General features: G+C 39.4%; 1 protein-coding gene across 2 annotated transcripts in view; it reads right to left on the bottom strand.

The window, feature by feature from the left end:
- The window catches only part of SEC61B (SEC61 translocon subunit beta), a 292,958-nt gene that overhangs the window by 34,819 nt on the left and 239,251 nt on the right, over window positions 1–18,888 (bottom strand). For both annotated transcript variants that reach the window (XM_059855812.1, XM_059855822.1), the window contains exon 5: window positions 12,496–12,571. In XM_059855812.1, coding sequence (XP_059711795.1) covers window positions 12,496–12,571 — 76 coding nt within the window. The remainder of the gene's footprint in view (window positions 1–12,495; window positions 12,572–18,888) is intronic.

Below are 18,888 nucleotides of genomic sequence, written 5' to 3'. Positions count from 1 at the left end.
GCTATGCTAAGTTTTCTGGAACAGATCTACGGAACTGCATGGAAATACGATATTTATGAGCAAACCAGTGATGTGGTTTGTTCATGATGGTGGATGTTATAGTTCATTATGGTGGATGATATAACATTGTAGGATGTTATAGTTATGGTGGATATTGTAGTCTGCCATCAGTATCTTCTGCTGCAATGTTTCTTCCTTGCTGCGTGACCTCACATGACTGCTAACTCCCCAGCATGTGACAAGTCCCACATGGGTGGTCCACAAGATTCCAGGAGTGGTTCAGTGCTCCAGAGAAGTTTGGGAACTTTGATTTATCCCACAGATAGAAGGGGATTATCAAAGTTTTCTACTGTTTTACTCTCCTGTTAATTGCTGACGATGTTTGTGGAAGAATAGGATCACTGTCTTTTCTGGGCGATCAAATGCTGCTGTAGCTGGTGACAAGGCTAAAGGGTGGAGAAGAATGAAACAACAGCCCCCCCCTTTTCCCCCCTTTCTTTTAGTGGTGTATTTTAATTCTCAATTCATCTTTCAACTTAATAAAGAAAGCTGGGATTGGGTTTGTGACAAATCTCCACAACTTTCTTCCTTTTCCTGTGAAGTTAAGATCTATGCTCAGAAGAAAACTTGAGGGCTTAGTTGTATCTCATGGTATTGTTTTCTGGTTTTATGATACTTTCTTACCCCTGGCGATGTTGAGAAATTTGGATTAAACTTTAGGAAATAATAAATGTTCTGTTGTATCTTTAATGGACTAGACATGTTAGTCCTTGTCTTGGCATGTTGTGGATGGAGTAATATGATGTCAACCATGGAAAATCGAAATACACTCTCTTGTAGGCATTTCTAAATCTTCAAACCAAGGGCACTGTAACAAATAAGGCAAACAGCCCAGAACTGTGGACCAAAGCCCTACTTCAGAAAGTTCTTTCTTGCAAAGCCCTTTTCATCTCCTACTTTCTGTACTGTGCCAGTGGGCAGTCAGCAGTGTTTCAGCAGTCAGCAGTATTTCTTTGAACACACAGGTTTGAAAGGCCTCATAGAGGCTGCTTTTTTCACTGTCTTGGCAATGAATCTGTTTTATCAACATGGATTAGTGGATTATTTTTGTGCTTGAAAACGAGCAATTTCATGCAGTGAGATACAAGTGGAAGTTAGGCTGAAGCTCAGTGATGGATGGTGTTTTATTTTTCCTCTGCTGCTGTGATGTTTTGGTCCCTCACAAAAGGAGAATGATGGATTCAAGTGAAGACCTATTGAGAAAGGGGCAGGTCACTCCTGGAGATCATCTTGAGGGTGTTGGAGGAGAAAAAAGCTTTCATACACCTTGGTTGGGCAGAGGAGCGATGTCTGAGACTGAAAGCTGTCCAAGGAGTGGGGAAATGGCTATGGAGAGCAGGGAACAAACACACAACTGGGCCTAAGTGATTCTCAGGACTGGGGGGGCACTGCACACAGCTGAGCTCCAACCTCAAGAAAATAGATTGTTGGGCTGCCAGAAAGCCTAGAAGCCTAGAAGAAAGGATGTACTTCAGGAGAATAAGATAATCAGAGGACCTTTTGTTGCAAACCATTTTAAAATTTCATTTCTATCTTACCTAAGGACTTGATTTATATCCATTATTAAAAATTAATTCTTCTTGTTTGCATTTTACTAGAATCTTTTGACTTAAAAAGTCTTTCAATATTTTAGGAGCAAGAGAAGTTCTTCCTTCAAACTTTAAGCAAATCTGCCTCACAGTTCCTATCCTGGAAGTTTAGTCTTGGCTCATCTGAACAGTGGTTTTCAGAAACTGCTTCTTTTAAAAACTTTTAATTTTTCTAACCACATGTTGACTGCATCATGAGAGTGCAGGTTTGATTTGGAGGCTTAATAATGGAATACAAAATCTGTTGGGTTTTTTTATCATCTTTTGGGAAGATGACCATCTTTTCTGTCCTTTAAAGGGGATTACTTATTTCATTAGCTTGTCGCATGAATTTAACATTTGCAAAGTGATGCTAAAACATATGCTCTTGATTAAACTTTGTTTTCAGTGTGGAACTTTTCCTGTAGAAATACTGGTGCTATGTAGAGCCATTCATATGTGACACAAAATTTGAAATGTCCTCTCTTCCAAGATTTATCCACAGGTAATACTTGGTAGAACTGCAATTTTGTGTACATGATAATAATGTGTTCTCTTTCAAAAAGAGAAAAAATGTAATCAATTAAGCTGCTGGAAAGGGTATATACTTTCTTTCTGGTCACAATCTCACAATTTCTCTGTGAAAATATCAATGTGTCTGCTAGCTGTTCATTAACACAACCTCGAGGGGGGAAACAATCTCTGTCTTTTGATTAATTAAAAAAGAAGCACTGGACCTCTACTTGGAATAATTGCAATTCAGAAAGGTACAGTGCATTAAAACTATTTGTCTTTTGAAAACATATAATAATTTATAAATCTAACACTGACTTTGCAGAAGCACTGGTAGGTTCCTGATCCCTTTGCACAGCACAGTATGCTGTACATAAGTTATTACTCAGATTAAAAAGAAAAGTGCAATCATATTTATAGTAACCTTTCTTCAATGGCCAAAAGAGCTCCAGAGTTGCAGGAGATATTTCATCAGTATTGAATATTCCAAACTACTGATGCATAACTCCACAAAAATATTATCTTTGCTGTCAATTTAAGAAAAATGTGTTAACTGTGCAGTTGAAGGGATCTTGAAGTTTCCTCACTATTAGAAGTTAGTTTTGTACATTAGACAAAGATTGCTTAATTGCAACTTCAAAATTCTATAAGGATGAGGAGGATGGGAGTGATGCTTTCAATGACTAAGTAACTACTTAAAAGGTTTTTTTAATGACACACTTAAAAATCATAACAGCCTGTTCTTCTGTGTGCTGAAATTAATGATGTCATACTTTTTCTGAAGGGTAATCTAGGAAAAGAATTGACAACTGATTCATGCATCACAGTCTAATTCTTAAATACACTTCACATGAAAGCAGAAAAAACAGCCAGCATTTAATTCACCTTTCAAATACCAGAATTTGTATGAAAGCCACAACAAACAAAACGAAATTTACACTGAGCCAGTTGCGTCCTCTGGAAAAAGCATTGTCCTTTCAGGAAATCACAGATGTTTGAGACAGGCTGAGCTTCCAAGTCTGGATAAGGAACCTTTGGCTGAAGAGTTCTGTGGAAGGCAACTATGTCAATAATGCACCTGTTGCACAAGTTTGTTTAAAGAAATTGTCTATGGCTCTATCTTTAAGCTTTTGTTCTCTCTATTTTTCTAAATTCGTTGACTTTAATATACCCTCTGCTGACTTGAGTGCACACTCTGGAGAATATTTTCCTTTTAAAAACAGATGGTATGGAAATTTTTGAAATATCGCTTCTGTTAAGCCCAAGCTATATATTAATGTTAACTTGAGCTGAACAAGTGAAAGGATGTGCAAATTGATTTTAAAAAATACCTTAAGAACTTACATATATAAAAAGGCATTCACTAGTGGATTTATCTCAATAAATTTAATATGTTAGTATAACAGTGAAGGCAACAAGAGTGCTGAATAAGAGCAAATTGGAATGGAAACAGTATTTCCTCTCTCTATTATATCTTCACTCATGAAAGATGATGACCCAATTTCCAAGGCAATTAAAAGCCATGTTGCCAAGAATATGGCATTCTTTATGGATCTCTGGTAACTGTACAGCTGGTCTGCCCTTTAATCGTGAAAAACTCATCTTTTTAAGCTGCACCTTGCATTTAGGTATCCATATTAAATGACAGCAGTTTCAAGCTTGTTATATTACATTTTTGCTCTTTAGAAATCTTCTACTCATAAACAAACTGAATTTATTTGTTCTGGTCTTTTCTTTGTTATATTGGCACGTGCAGAGGCTTCATTGAGGTGTGCAGGGACAACAACTGAATATATCTAAATGAACTTCATAGGTTATATATTCTAATTGATTGGTTTTGGGCCTATTTTGGGCCATTCTTTTTCGTAATCAGTTTTTTCTAGGTGTGGTACTCAAATCCAACTTCTTTATTGCAATTAAAGCCTAGCCACTACTGTCTAGACTGCAGTAATGATGTTGGTTATTCTCCTGTAATAACCCTATTGATAGGCCTCAAAATAGCACTGGTCCTGAGAGCTGACGTTTGCTGACTGTACAAATAATGGACCCTCAGCCATTGCATGTAGTCTGGTTTTTGCCATAATGGGAAATTGCAGTAGAAATTTTAGAAATGGGAAATTTTATCTTTAATTGCATTCAAGATAAAAATCATCCTGTAAGGAAAGGAAAGGCTTTAGGTGTGAAGACGTTTTTCAGCCCTGCTTTGGGAAACTGTCATTCAAGCTCTCCAAATCAGGGTTGTGTCACTCTAGGGAGTGATGGCTCCTGTTCTTATTCCCTCAAGGCAAAAGGGTGAAGCGAGGGCTGGGATCTATGAATTGCAGGCTGAGGGCAAATTCACCTTCCTGTGAAAACTGTGGTTTAATTCTTTTTCAGCAAATTGGACATCAGCCTGAACCTTACCATTTTATTTCTTGGTGTTTTACAAAAAGACATCTGAATTAGCTGCAGCACCAAAAGGACCTGTTTCTGGACACTGAGAGTCATGTGTCTGTGCTAAGAGCTGGACTGCTGTGATGGAAGGTTGTAAGTGCCTTGTCTGGCACTTAAATGTCCGAGGATGAAGTTCCAGAGGGTCTTTTGGCGTGGCAAGAAGAATTTCTGCAGTAGCCATCCGTTTGGAAGTCTCCAAATCACTTCAGTGAAAACAGTAGTCTTAAGATAAGGGCAGGAAAGTACAGTTGAACAAAGCTGTCACAGGGGAAGCCATCCAGCATTGCTCATTGACTTGGGGTCTGCAGTGAGTATTTTTGCATGTGAATCACTCTCTCTTTTGCACAATTTTGTTATCAATATTGTTGCTGTTACTGTTTACTTCTTATCTCATTGCTGTTTCCAGTAAATGGCTCTTATCTCAGCCCGTGATCTTCATCTTTTGTGCCTCCAGTGCTCAACTCCATTCTGCTGCAGCAGAAGGTGAGAGGGAAGGGGGAGTGAGAGGGTGGCAGGTGGTTTGGGAGAGTCTCAGTCAGGGCACTGAATTGGGGAGTACCATTCTTAAACTATGACAACTGCACAAAAATCCTTTGCACGTGTATCTTTGGCTTTGAGAGAGACTTATCTTCTGTTTACATGTTATTGGAGTTTTTTTCCCTCATTAGTATTCATGAGTTAATAAAGCTGTAGACCACAATATATATTTTTCTTGAATTGCAATACTTGTTACAGCTAAGGAATCCACACAGAATCACATGAGAGGAAGAAAGGGACATGACCAGTTTTGAATGTGTGCTTCCCACACAACAGAAACCCACAAATATGTGCAATTGATGAGCGGCTAAATCAAGTGCTCTGTTGGTCACTTTATTGGCTTCACATAAGGTGCCCTGCTTGACTGGCACTCAAGAACTTGTCCTGTAATATTTGCTAGGAGTCTGAATTTGTTTTGGATCTACCAGGGCACTTGGGACAGTAATGCCACAAAGAAGAAGATACCAATCCTAGAGAATGGGACTATGATGTCAGACTGAATGAAAGCACAGAGGCTTGAGTTGACTTCTGCTGGCTCGTGGGCACATCAGGCAGGGTGACAGAAATCAGTGCACTCCTCCTCACTCTGCCAATGATCTTCTGGTGTTTCCTGGCAAATCACTTTATCTTTCCCTGTAGCTTCAAACAAGGAAAAATATTATCCTGGGGAAAAGTTTCACCTGGAAGAACCAGGAAGCTCATCATAACAGAAAAGTTTGTCCCTGTGATGATGTTAGAGAAATTGCCATAAGCTTGTTGCAGAAAAAAGGTTCCTTGCCGCTAAGCCATCCATTTTCTTTATGCTTTTACACAGTGGTTGATCACAGATTCAAGCTGTTCAGTTTTAAAACAAGAGAGGAGCGAGTGATTTCAATGAGGATTCATTCAGTCAGAGACACAAGTAGATAGAAGTGGTGCACAATGCAACTGTGTTTCTAAGAGTGTTCTTTGTAGAATCAGTTTTTACTATTAAGGAATCACTAAAAATAGAAGACAGTGCTATTTAAATCTATTCTTATTGATGAGATTTGTGCAAATATAAGATTGTGGGTTTTTGGCTTTTTTTGTAAAATTAGTATTGCTCCAGGGAGAGCAATTATGTGTAGCTGTCTTGGTAAGAAACTGACTAGGTCCTGGCCTGAATTTAGGCTAACAGGAGAGAGATTACTGGGCTTCAAATTAGAAATTCCTGAACATGATGCAATAAAACAAGAAGCTGGCAAAAGCTGCAGCTGATACCATCAGGAATGGCAGAATCACCTGGATTAGAGTGTCAAGCTATTTATGTCACAACACTGGGGCCTATGGGAAGAAAAGTAAGCAGGGGTGGTTGGTGTTTATTTGGGAGAGAATGAGAATGGTGAAACACATGAGAGTGAGAAGGAGAAAAGGCAATATGATAAGTAGCAAGCTGTGATTAGTGCTGTGTGGGGATACCTGTTGTGAAGTCTTGTGCTTTATCACTGTGGCCTGAACTAGGGCCATAAACCAACTTCTTGTCCTGACTGTAGCACATGCAACAAACCTGCTTCCCTAATGAGGGAGAGAAGCATGCTTTCCTTAGGCTGCCAGGGAACACCTGAGTCAGATCAGGCATCAAGGTATGACTATGAGTGTGGCAGGCCTGAGGGCACTGGCATCCTCCTAAAGACTTCCTGCCAACATCCACAGGTGCCAGTGTAAACCTTGTGCAGTGAAACCCAGTAGCAGCTTTTGAGCCTGTTTCTTCATGCTGCTGTTAGAATGAACTTCAGGAACTATTTGAGATAGTGGGAAGGACCTCTGATCACCATCTGTTCCTCACTTTGGCTAAATATAATTCCCCTAAAACTAAGATGGTTCATTAATGTGCCACATTTGGAAAGCACTGTTTTGTCAAAAGAGCTCTGCAAATACTCCTGAGAGGAGTGAGACTTAGAAAAATATGAGTAGAAGAATCAGCTTTCATTGTTGGAATGAATCTGTTGCTTTCTTTCTTTAACCTCAGAAGCCATTGCAATAATCAGTAGAGTCAATGCAAATAAAACCTTTGGTAATCTGAAGCCTGGGCAAATTTAGTCATCCCTGTGTTGTCCTCCCAATAAGCCAAAAGGCACAGTTTGAGAGCCAATGGCCCCAACAAACAGAGCTGGTCTGGCGGGGGACAAGTAGTAGGGAGGCAACCCTTCACTTTGGAACACTCTAGATTATCACCAATAACTGTAAAAGATTTCTTTTTCAGCATTGTTTTGATTTTTGCTATGTGAATGACCATGTCTCTAGGATGAGGACTGTCTATAATGGTAGCAGGTGTCCATGAACATGCACTTGATACCTCCTGATGAACTATGCACATGTCCAGATGGTAGTTTTAAATAGTGAGACAGAACTGTCAGCTTTAAATCAACTTGCCCTTTGAAAGTCTCACTGCTAACACGACACTTTTCACCTGTCTGGAAATGATGGTAAAGATGGGGGTGCAGCTGGGTGAAACTCCTGTTTGCCATGTGGGAATACTGTCCTGGCAGACCCTGCTCAACTTCTGGGAAGAAAGCTGGAGATTGTGGTGGCAGCAAGACAAAGTTAGGCACAAACTGATTTGGGATCTCAAATGATTAATATTGCCAGAGATATCTCAGTTCTGGTTTGTTCAAAACTAGACAGCATAACAAGATTTTAGAGTTTGAGATGGATCATTTGAAAATTAGTGTTTCTCCTCTGTGGATGAAGCAGAATGATTTTTTTTTCCCTCCAAAGGGCCTACTTGGGAGTCATCAAACAGCCCTGTCTGTGGTCACCTGTAGGCTCATAAATGCTATTTACAATCAAGTATTTATAGCCTTGTTGGCTAACAGACACATTTTTTCAAGACTTGGAAGATACAACTACCACCCACAATGACTATGCTTGCTGATATGCCTAGATGCATGGGAAATTTATAAACTTTCACCATCCAGAATTTTGCCACTTCTGGCAAAAACTTGCTGAAATTAATTTTTTAAAAAAAATGTTTCATGTGTTCAATTTTAACAAAGTTTTTAGCTTTCCCTCTCTGCCACATTTTAAAATCAATTATAGAACTTCTCAAAATTTCACTAAGTTAAAGAACTTGACAGTTTTGTGGAGGAATTCTCCCTCCTCCTGTCTTGTTTTGTCACTGTTGTGACAGACTATAATGGCTTGTAGGATGGTGGGAGGCGACTTGGAGGAGCAGTGAACTCAGGAATATTTTGCTTATCCTCTGTGGGCTCTCAAATGATGTCCCAGTAGACTGATGGAATAGTGCTTCTTGAGACCAAACATTTTCTCTTTTGGAGGTCAGTGTATCTATGAGGCTTCATAGTGATTTGTGCAGGAGCAGGTTTTGCTGGGAAGAAGGCAGAGCTACAAACTGGTTTATGCATTTCCATCTTAGAAGAATCCACTGGTCAACAGATAGGAACTGTGCCAGAGAATATTTGGAGCTGCCAGCTTGGTGGCTGGGGACTGACTGATGGAGGTTTAAGGGATAGCTGGTCCCCAGCTGCATCAGTTCCCAGGGATTATTGCTTCTGCTGCAAAGGGAGCAAAGCAGGATTCACATCAGCTCCTTGGCTGCCCCAGGTCACTATCTAGTATTTCATAAAACTGTGTAAGGTAGTGGACTGACAGGCAGACCCATGTACTCTACCACTGCCTGCTCTATTGGGGTAGCAATCTGTGGCAGGGAGGTGCAAAAAAGAAGCATTCAATGAGCTACAGTGATATTTTTGACTCAGCTAAATAAATCTTCCAGAGTTTGTCTGCCACTCATCTTGGAAGAGGTAGACTCAAGGGAGAGCCTGGTAGTGAGCAGGGGCCAGCTGGAAACCACTTCTGGCTTCTCCTGTACCACTGGCACACTTAAGAGTATGAATTTCCTAAAATAGATACAGGGTATTCTTGAACATCCCTGCCACACTGACCTGCATAATCTGAGAAACTTCTGCCTGAGTTTGGTTGTTGTTATGAAGTTCTTTTTTTTACTCTGGCCATACATATTGCTGTATCATAAATGCTTTTTTTACCCATGTGCATTCATTTTTGTAGGTGAGAGACTGTCACATCCCTTCAGATGAAGGGTGATTGTTAGCTCTTAAATTTTGATGGTTAGTGATTGAAATATGAAACATTTTAGTCAAGGATTGAACTTTTTTTAGAATAGACCATTCTGGCTGTCTTGTCTTTAAATGTATGAGTTAAAAGAAAAATATCAGAGATAGAAAAAAAAAGCATCTAAATGGGGAAATGCAGGGAAACATATTGGAGATAGACAAGATGCTCTAATGGGCAGGTTGGGTTAGAAAAAAATGGTTATTTTGGGAGTTGTGTTTCAGGAGAAGGATGTGATCTGATTGGAAATTCCTGAAGAACTGAGCTCAAAGGAAGGCTCTGATAGGATGGTGAAAGGGAGAAAGGCCTTTTTCTTTTATAGATCCATGTATTTGTTATGGCATGAAGTAAGTGGTGGTGGAATCTTTGTGATCTTTGTCCATAAGCCTGACGTGTTTTTTGTTACTTAGCGCTGCTGTGTGCTTGTAGAGTGCTGCATAGTATAGTAGAAAGTTTCAGGAGTAAGTTCTGGGAGATAATATATTTCAATACTGAGGGACCAGCCTTAAATCCTGTGGGGACAGAAACTGATTCCATCTTTTGGATACCAAGGAGAGAATACAGAAGCTGAAAACTAGAGATATCAGGTGAGTAATTGTGCTGATCCTTCCCATATTCCAGAAGTTTTAGATTGGAGGGAGGCCACTAGCTGGATCTTGCCCTGTTTGGCCATGCACATCCATGTAGCAATAAAGTCTTGCTCTGTTCTGTGTCTTCCTCTAACAATGTAAGGTAGACCTATTTCCACCAATTCATTTTATGCAAGACACTCCATGTTTATTCCTGTTGGCTTCTGTTCCCACGTCTTGTTGCGGCAAGGGCACGAGTCTGTTTCCAGAATCTCAGTAAATTTGCATTAACAAACCTGTGACCCAGAAGATAAGTCTTAGCTAGGGAAATGAGATATGGATGAGGGAGACTTGAAAGGCTACTGATAAAATTCCAAAGCATGGCCAGATATTGCCTGCACACGTGTGTGTGTATAAAGTACTGGGAAAACCTAGGACAGGAGTCCTCTACTTGCCATACAGTGGAGGGAAAGGATGGCTTGAACTGTGGTTTCACTGTCATAGAGCATCCAAAATGCTATGAAGCTCTAAATTCCTTATGCCTCTCTAGAAGTACTCAGTGGTCCTTAGGATGCTTCCTGCTGGTGTTTGCAGGCATGTCCACTTAACCCAGTTTTCCAGGAACCTTCTTGCCTTTAGGGTGATTTCTTGGGACTCAAGTGTAGTTGCATTTCCCAGAAGCAGTAGAGACCCTTCTCTGAAAGAATTGACTTTTGCGGCCTACTCATGCTCACAGAAGCATAAAAATGGCAGGGAATGGCAGTTTTGATAAAAAACCAGCAGGCTGGTGAGTGCTGAGCAAAGAGGAGCTTGCTTAGGGCTGCAGGGCTGCCTTCAGTAGGATATAAAGTTAATTGTCATCTGGCCTAAGTTAAATGGATGACCTCATGAGCAATAGTGTGTTTAATCACAAAGCCACTAGAAACATCTTGACATGAGACGGAATTGCTTTGTCAGAATTTGTTCTAAAGGGATCGGAAGCAGAGGCAGTGAGGATATAACAGAATCTGCCATCAGTATAGAATAAACCTTGCTGTGTCTCTCTCCTTCCTCACTGGTTTGTTGTGAAATGGTAGAACAAATGTGCTGCCATCTGAAAAGTACTACCTGCCTTGAAAATTTAGGTCAATCCCAGTCAGTCCCCAGAAATGGGGACCATCACAAATACTTCATTGCAGAACCCAACTTCATGTCTGAGATCCTGAGTGATATTTTCAAAATATGTCTGAATTAATTACTCACCACCTGTGTGGTGATTGGAACTCTGAATTAATTGAAGAACTTAGATTATCTCCAGTAAAAAGAAAAAAGGGGAGAGATGGGAAGAGAAGGGAAGCAAAAAGGAAAAGAAAAAGGAAAGGGAAAGGAAATAAAATCTCCACAAATCTCTCAAATCTTTCATTTTCTTTCTATTATTCTCTTGGAAGAACTGGTCTTGAGTGACTAAGTTAAATAACACAAGCAAAAGATGATGATTCATGCTGCTTTTCCTGATAGTTTCTAGTGCTCAAAAGCCAGTATCACAGCTGCAGCTTTGAATAAATGCGTGGGGAAAGGAATAAAATTATAGTAGGTATGTTAGCGTAATGTTCCCAATGTGCAGCCTGTGTATGTGATTACCTAATATTCCTTACCAGCTGTTTCTTAACATTAGTCATAGTGATCTAAAACAACCACCCTCTCTTCATTTATCTCAGTAAACATTGTTCTTTTTTGAAGAGGTAAGCTGTTTAGGAACAAAAGTTGTTCCCTCCTCCCCTTCAGCTTTTTCGTCTGCATGTCGTAATTGTCTTGAATTGGAAACAGCTATAGCTGACCGTGTAAGTGATAAACAGTAAGGAAATATTTAAACATGGTAATAGCTATATTTGAGTACCATTATGAATGTGTTTCCTAGTACTGTCTAGAAAATGCAAGGCTCTGTTCTCATGCCAGGGCAAAACTAAGATAAGAGGAGGAAATGTTTTAATTTTCTTGTTTAACACCACACTTCTGTCTTTCCAAATAGAGTCAAGATACCCTCTGTAATTCAGTGTTTATCTTCTCATTTGAAGCTGCTTGTGCTGTGCAAACATTTTGATTTTATTTAAAATGTGCTTTGTCATAATTCATAACCTGTTCATGCTAGCACTTTCATAAGTGTCTGTCCTACTTCCTGATGGCGAGCAGTGCTTTATTACTGCAAAACTCCCACGAAACTCAGTGGGACATATGTTTCCAAACACACCGTGACACATTCTGTGGAGACAAGTGCTGCTCGGGGTGAAGAGAATCTGCTCAAGGTCTGTCTGAAGAGGAAATGACAGGAGTGCTTGTGAGACTGAGGAGAGGCAGCAAGTGGATCTCCTCACTCTGTGGCTTCAAGTATGCTCTCTAGGCAGGGTGGTGACCTTCACTGACAAGGCAAGCTGCAAACCAAACCTCTCAGTAGCTGAAACCACAAGACTTGTTCCTTTCTCCAGAAGAAGGCCAGAGTCAAGACATGAAGTGATAATGGGTCATAAGCTGATCATAAGCAACCTGGGTTGGACCATGTGATCTCTAAGAGAGCTTCTTTGTTTTTGTATTACATCAGTGTGAGCAAGGCTGCAATTCTGTCCAGCACTTAAAAGCAATTATTTCTCAATGGTTTGTCTAAGGAAGGACCATATTAGTCTATATTCTAGTATGTGTCTGGTACTGAAGAGAAAGCTGAAATTTTTTACCTGATCTTGAGCATAGAACTGATTGTCAGGAATTCTTTCTCGTCAGCTGTCAGCAACAGGAAACCTTTGTTATCCTCTGCAAAAACAGAGCATTTATGGAACAGATATCAATTATACCTGAAAAAGTTTATGAATAAGTATTTAGATAAAGCTATTTAAAACCCTGAACAAAAAAACCCACAAAGGACTAGCCAATGTGGAGAAATAATCAAACTGGGCAGATATGGAGGGAAAAAATACCCTATTTTCAAGTTTGGAAACTAGTACAGATATCAAGGAAGAGTGTAGAGAAGGGCTCAGCTGGGGTTTGATTAAAGGTCAGTGAGGAGGTCTCATTAACATGTAATGTGCAGTGCATGTACATCTTTGTCAACATGTATCTGATGCAAAATCAAGGTTGATTTCTGCAAAAAACAAAAATCCACTATTTTTCTTATATCTTTCTGCTGGCCTACTCAAACTGTGTCTTCTTTTTCTTTCAGCACCATGTTCCTGATAAAACTTATGGACAACACAGAAGAGGAGTCTTCTAATCTCAGATCTTATTTATTTTATTTTATTTTATTTTATTTTATTTTATTTTATTTTATTTTATTTTATTTTATTTTATTTTATTTTATTTTATTTTATTTTATTTTATTTTATTGGAAGAAAAATCAACAGCTTAGAGAAATGCAAGTAATTATTTTTCCATACTTGCTGCTATGTAATCAATATGTATCAATCCATATTGATAGCCAAAGCTCTCATTTTCAACAAAGCAGTGTTGAAAATGAAGTCCCAGAAAATGAAGTGTGCCATTCATAGACAGTAAAGAAGCCTTCAAAACTGGAGCCCATTGATCAGTGCCACACATTCTGCCCTAAAGTTGTTTAATATATGTAGAACGCTGGCATGAGGCATGTACAGTCATTGTTTCTCTTTGTACTTTGTTTGCTGCAGCATCAGAAAGAGATGTGTCAGCTGAAGCATATGTTGGGATACCTGACAGAGTAAAATTCCAGACACGGAACTCAAATACTGCATTCAGGTCTTTTTGTGTAGGTAACCAGATGCTATTTAACAAAAAGATGCCACGCAGTTATTCACAGGGAAAATATTTGTAGTGAACACATAAGCAATGAAAGCATGCATTCTCAAATAGTTTGAAAACAACGGTGTAAATGCAATTTATTTCCAAGGAAGTTGAATTCAGCATACTGCCATACCAGCTCACACTCCTGCTGTTGCCTGTACTTTGTGTTTATGGAAAGTAACAGCTGCAACATCTGTTATCATCAGAGCATATTTTCAGCACAGCATTAACACACATTTATACCATTTATATGGTCTTTCTCTTCTCCTCACCTCTTCATCTGAGACCACTATCTATCCTTCAATATAAACAGGCTGTGCTTATATAACCTGAGCCTCCAGAAGTTGAAAGACATTCTCAATATATCTGGATCTATTGCCAAATCCTTCTTGACTGGGAACATACAGAAGACTGTGGCTGGGAAAACCTCAGCAATTAAAAGCATTCAGGGTTCTTGAAAATTAGTACTTTCTTCATTTTGGTTTATCTGATTCAACAAGGATGTCTCCTGAAGTCAACATGTTAATATTTCCGGGGTGTCAGCAAAGACAGTAACTGATCTCCTGAATTTCCACAAAGCGTGTTTTCTTCTTCTTAAACCAGTTGAATCAAACAACGGATTTAAAATCTTTGTCATTTTCACTGGTTTGTTCTTTTTTTTTTTTTTTAATCTTGGTACTTACCAGGAAGGAACAGTTATCAGCCAGCTAACAAGTAACTCATACACTCAAATTTCATGGTTCTTTCACATACTTGTCCATATTTATAAATCTGCTGTGAAATTCACCTCTAATTTTAGTAGGGCCTTGTCTACTAGAAAGATGAAGAAATAGCAAGTGTTTGTCATCAGGCTGTTGTTACAGATGAGGAGAACTGAGTCTGATGACATATCTTTAGTTGCCTTTTTCACTTTCTCTCATTCAGTTTGTGGGTGTTTGGTTTTCACTCAAAGCCTGACAGTTTGATTCGCAGGTTGTTTGAGCTGACCAGTGCTGTGTAATTTCAACCTCTATGCAACACTCAGGGTCACACCTGCACATTTAGCTAGTTAGGTTGGTGTTGCTCCACATATCCTCCTTCACCACTCAAACACAAGAAGATTTCATGATCAATATGAACATAACAGTTTCAAAAGCATTCCAAAATTAAAGCCCCATCATTCAATGATCTATGACTAATTGCTGATGTCTCAGGTGGTTGCCTCCCTCCAATAAACTCTGGTAGGGTTTAACTCTTGATAGTTGTTGACAGTATTGACAATCATCAATAGTCATCTGAGATCGCTGTCTGTGTTAACTCTGTCCAGGTGAAACAGCCAATTAAGAAACTCATATGTTTCTTCCTTATTGATCTGAAGAGGGTATAGTTGAGGTGTCTGTACTGGGGGACTGTTTGTGTTAGTGTTCAGCTTGGGTCACTGGTGTTATCTGTGGTCTGTCTTGTTATAAATAGGCATAGAATCATCTTTGCAGAATAATAGTAATACTCAGAACCTCATATTGAAATGGGTCTTGTTTTTACGCTAATCTACACTATTAATATCTGTAAAACTCCTGTGACTTTGGTAGTACTTTTCTGAATGAGAGAATAACAGGCTATTAATGATATACTTCAACCTGTATATTACTGCAAGCTGCTTACTCATTTGTTACTAATTAGTGGCTTGCTATTAAACAATATTGTGTCAGGCATAGTGCATCTAGAGGAAGCTCTAATATAAAAACCTTATAGAAATCATATTTCGGGGAAATCAGGGGTGCATACAGTTACAGCTCCTTTCCTATTCAGTGTCTGGAAGTATGTTGTTCTCCTCATCCCATGCTTAGATTTTTCACCATAATCTCATGTACAGCAGCAGTTTCTCAATGTCATAGTTTACATTTAATAATGAAATGAAAGGTAAATAAGGACATGAAGCTTGGTATACTTATAGATCAGGATGGAAGTTTTTGCTTGCAGTCATTGCCATTTACATTTCTGAACTGATCATGTTGCTCTAAGAGCAAAAGCCCTTTCCTGAAGAATTTAATAAACAGCTATCCTTGTTTCCAGAATGCATGAGGCTTAAGGGGAGAAGAGACAGTCATGGGTTGAAGCAACATTTTAAACTGGCAATAAAAATCAATAGATATTATTGAATGATTTTAACAAATATTGGATACACAGTTTCCATGTAAAAAAAGTAATAAGCTGGGATGGAAAGGCAGTAGAGCTAAGCTGAGACCTTTGATAACATGGCCACCCATTCAGATAAGGGAAAGGTGAAAGGCTTCTTGGAAACTATTCACTGGGTGGGAAAACATGCCTTTGGTTCCTGTGCCACAAGGAACCATTGTGCTGCTTGAGCAAGGACAGTCAAAATGAAACAGAGAGAGGCTGTTCACTGTCTGGGAGGTGTCACGTGTGGGGTCAGGCCAGAGCATGTGCACAATTGCTTCCCTGCCATGTGTCCCAGTGCGCATGTGAAATCTCAGCCAGGTTTCTGCAGTGCCTTCAGAAGTTATTTAAACTTGAGGTACACCCTTCTGTCTGCATTTAAGTTACAATTAATAGCATGAATTATTGTTTAATCTTCTAAATGTTTTTTTGTGATTTTGCAGAATGACTACCATGTCAAATACAGACAGTAAAATATTGATGGTTTCATGCAGTAGCTGGGAGCAACACTCCTTTAGTTCAAGAAGTTGCAGGATGAAATTCTGTGCCTGGTGTTATACAAAGAGATCAGAACACCTGGGGCCTGTAGGCGTGAATAACCTATGAAACACCTCAATAAATGTAGCACCTTATTCACTAAAAAGACAAATCTCAAGCCCAGACACTGTTTTTTTTTTGTCTTTGTTTAAAAGCATAGAAGAATAAAGAAATGAGAACAGGGATGACAAAAGTAATGACACTTGAAAGTAGAACATATAAGAACAAGAGACAATAAAAAGTTATGAGAACATATTAATCACACACAGTCTCACCATCTGTTGACTCCATATATATACCCCATCCTACTACTCCATATGCTACTTGAAGATAAATGCATATAATGATGGATAACAAGCAAAAAATAGCACACAAAAGGTCTAACATACACATAGTAAATAAGCATATGGCATAATGACCCCATTTTGGTGTATCTGTGTGACCTCCCAGAATACACAAGCAAGGAAAGGAGCTGATCAGCTATTGAGCAAATGTGGGATTAAGGAGATCCCACATCATTTCAATTACTTCAGTCATTGAAAACTCAAAAAACCTCATCCATGGAAGAAGCTTAAACTGAGCAAACAGTCTAGGAACATTAAATAACGGGACGTAATACCAACACAGAGCTCTGCCCAATTCCTGTCACTCTTCTTCCATCATCCTCTCTCTCCCTTCCATACGTGTCCAAATACGAGGGACTTTCTCTGATCACGAATCCTATTTTGCTCTGCCAGTAGGTGTCTTCAGTGATGGAGTCTCACATTTAAGGAACTAGAAATCTTTGAAAGTACTTTTCTGTGGACTGTGGAACAGAGGAGAGAGGTGCTGAGTCTGTGCTTCCTCTTTTCCTGATGACCATTTCCTGTGCAAGGTAGAACAGCCCTCAGCTAAGAGCAGGGTCCTTTTGCAGTCCCTGCCAGAAAAGTAGGGATTTTTCCACCTGTGAACTCTGGGCACCAAATAGGGGCATCTTCAGCATTTCATTCTGGTTAGAGAAGCTGGATTGACAAACACCCCATGGTCTTTTTCAGATGTTACTTTTGTGTCCTCTAGTTCCATCACTGCTTGTTTAGCCAAATATATAGTCCCACAGTGTTTCATAATTTTTGTTTGTGTAATTAATGGGTGGATAGGCTGTTTAACACTGTCTACATTTCCCTCTCAAATATGTAGAACCAAGGATAGAAGTTGTCTTGCTGTAAGTGGTAGCAGTTCCTAAATGAATTTTCACTTGAGGATCACCTTGCACACCAAGGAACTGGACTGTGCCAAACAGATGCAGATCTCATAGCAGCTATCAGTTCCCAGTTCACAATAGCCTTTCTGATTTGTAAGGAAGCAGGAGGCAGCTTGGTGTGCAAATCCCACTGATAGAGAGGGACTTCCCTTTGTTTGCACCCTCTTTCCTTGGCCTCTGTTTGTGGGCTTCCATGTCATACAGAAGAGATGAGCCTTTGGCCATTGGTTACTGTGGTTTTCATGGCAGCTGCAAAGATTATTTTGGAAGGCAGTTGACTCTGGCTGGAACTTTGATCTTTATTTCTTAATGAGTTGTGCTCAGTGTACAACTATGTTTATATTTCTGCTCCTGTTACAACCCAGAGGTTTACCTTTGCTTTTTTAGTGGGAATATTTTCAATCCAGCAATAAAGTTATGCTTGTGCCCGAAGGGAAGCCACTGCAAACTGCTAATTGAGTGGCTGTGCTGTAGGCTTTCTGTCTTGGTGTTGCTGTGGGCTGCATGTCAAGGGACTGACCATTCTCCATTCCCTTGCCTGGTCCTGTGCAAATGATAAACCTGGTGTGTATTTAGATTCTTCTTCTGGAACGTGGAAGAAGAAGAGTTCTGCTGTAGTGCTCTACCTATCTCTGTGAGTAGCTCCATCATTTAGAGCAAGTGAAGTTGCCACCCTTTTACAGAAGGGAGAGGATTAAATCTGGTTCACTTCCTAACTACTTTTGTGATTAAAAACAGAGAACTCTTGTTAAGCTCTGTTTACTGTTCTCAGTTATGTTTTCTTTTCTTACAGCTATGTGATCCTGATGGATACTTATGGTTGCAGATTCTCTCTTTATCACTTCTGTTGTCAGAGCAGTAATATGTGTTCTGCCAGGCAAAATTTTGGGATGCCTGTATTTTTGTGGCAGAACAGTGAGCTAAGAGAATTTTATAAGGGAGTTTCTTGAAAGAAATTTCTATTTGTTGACCACAGATAAGAGATGAAAAATCCAATAAGAGCTTTCATTTCTCTCTGGAAAAGTGACCTTTTTTTTTTTTTTTTTTTTTTTTTATGGTTGAGTGCTTGGCTGCCTTCACAGACAACCCTGCCTTTGCCTCAGGCCGGATCTAGGTGGGTTGTGTTTGGTATGCTAGCTGTAGAATCTGACAGACTCTGGCACTGGCAAGGTTGGGGAGAAGGATTTTAGTACAGACAAAGAAACAACACCCTCAAGAAATCCTTTGACATTGAGTACTGTAGCCATTGTGTGCTTATCTATTCCAAAAGGCACCTATCATTACTCACATAGCCTCAAGAAAATAAGACTGACTTTTCCTCTGTGATATTTTAATTTTGCTTTGCTAGGTTTTTAACAAAAAGAGTTCACACCTGGCATCTGAG

Source organism: Haemorhous mexicanus, chromosome 1 (assembly GCF_027477595.1).
Source record: "Haemorhous mexicanus isolate bHaeMex1 chromosome 1, bHaeMex1.pri, whole genome shotgun sequence".
Taxonomy (NCBI): domain Eukaryota; kingdom Metazoa; phylum Chordata; class Aves; order Passeriformes; family Fringillidae; genus Haemorhous; species Haemorhous mexicanus.
This window is presented reverse-complemented; position numbering and strand designations above follow the sequence as displayed.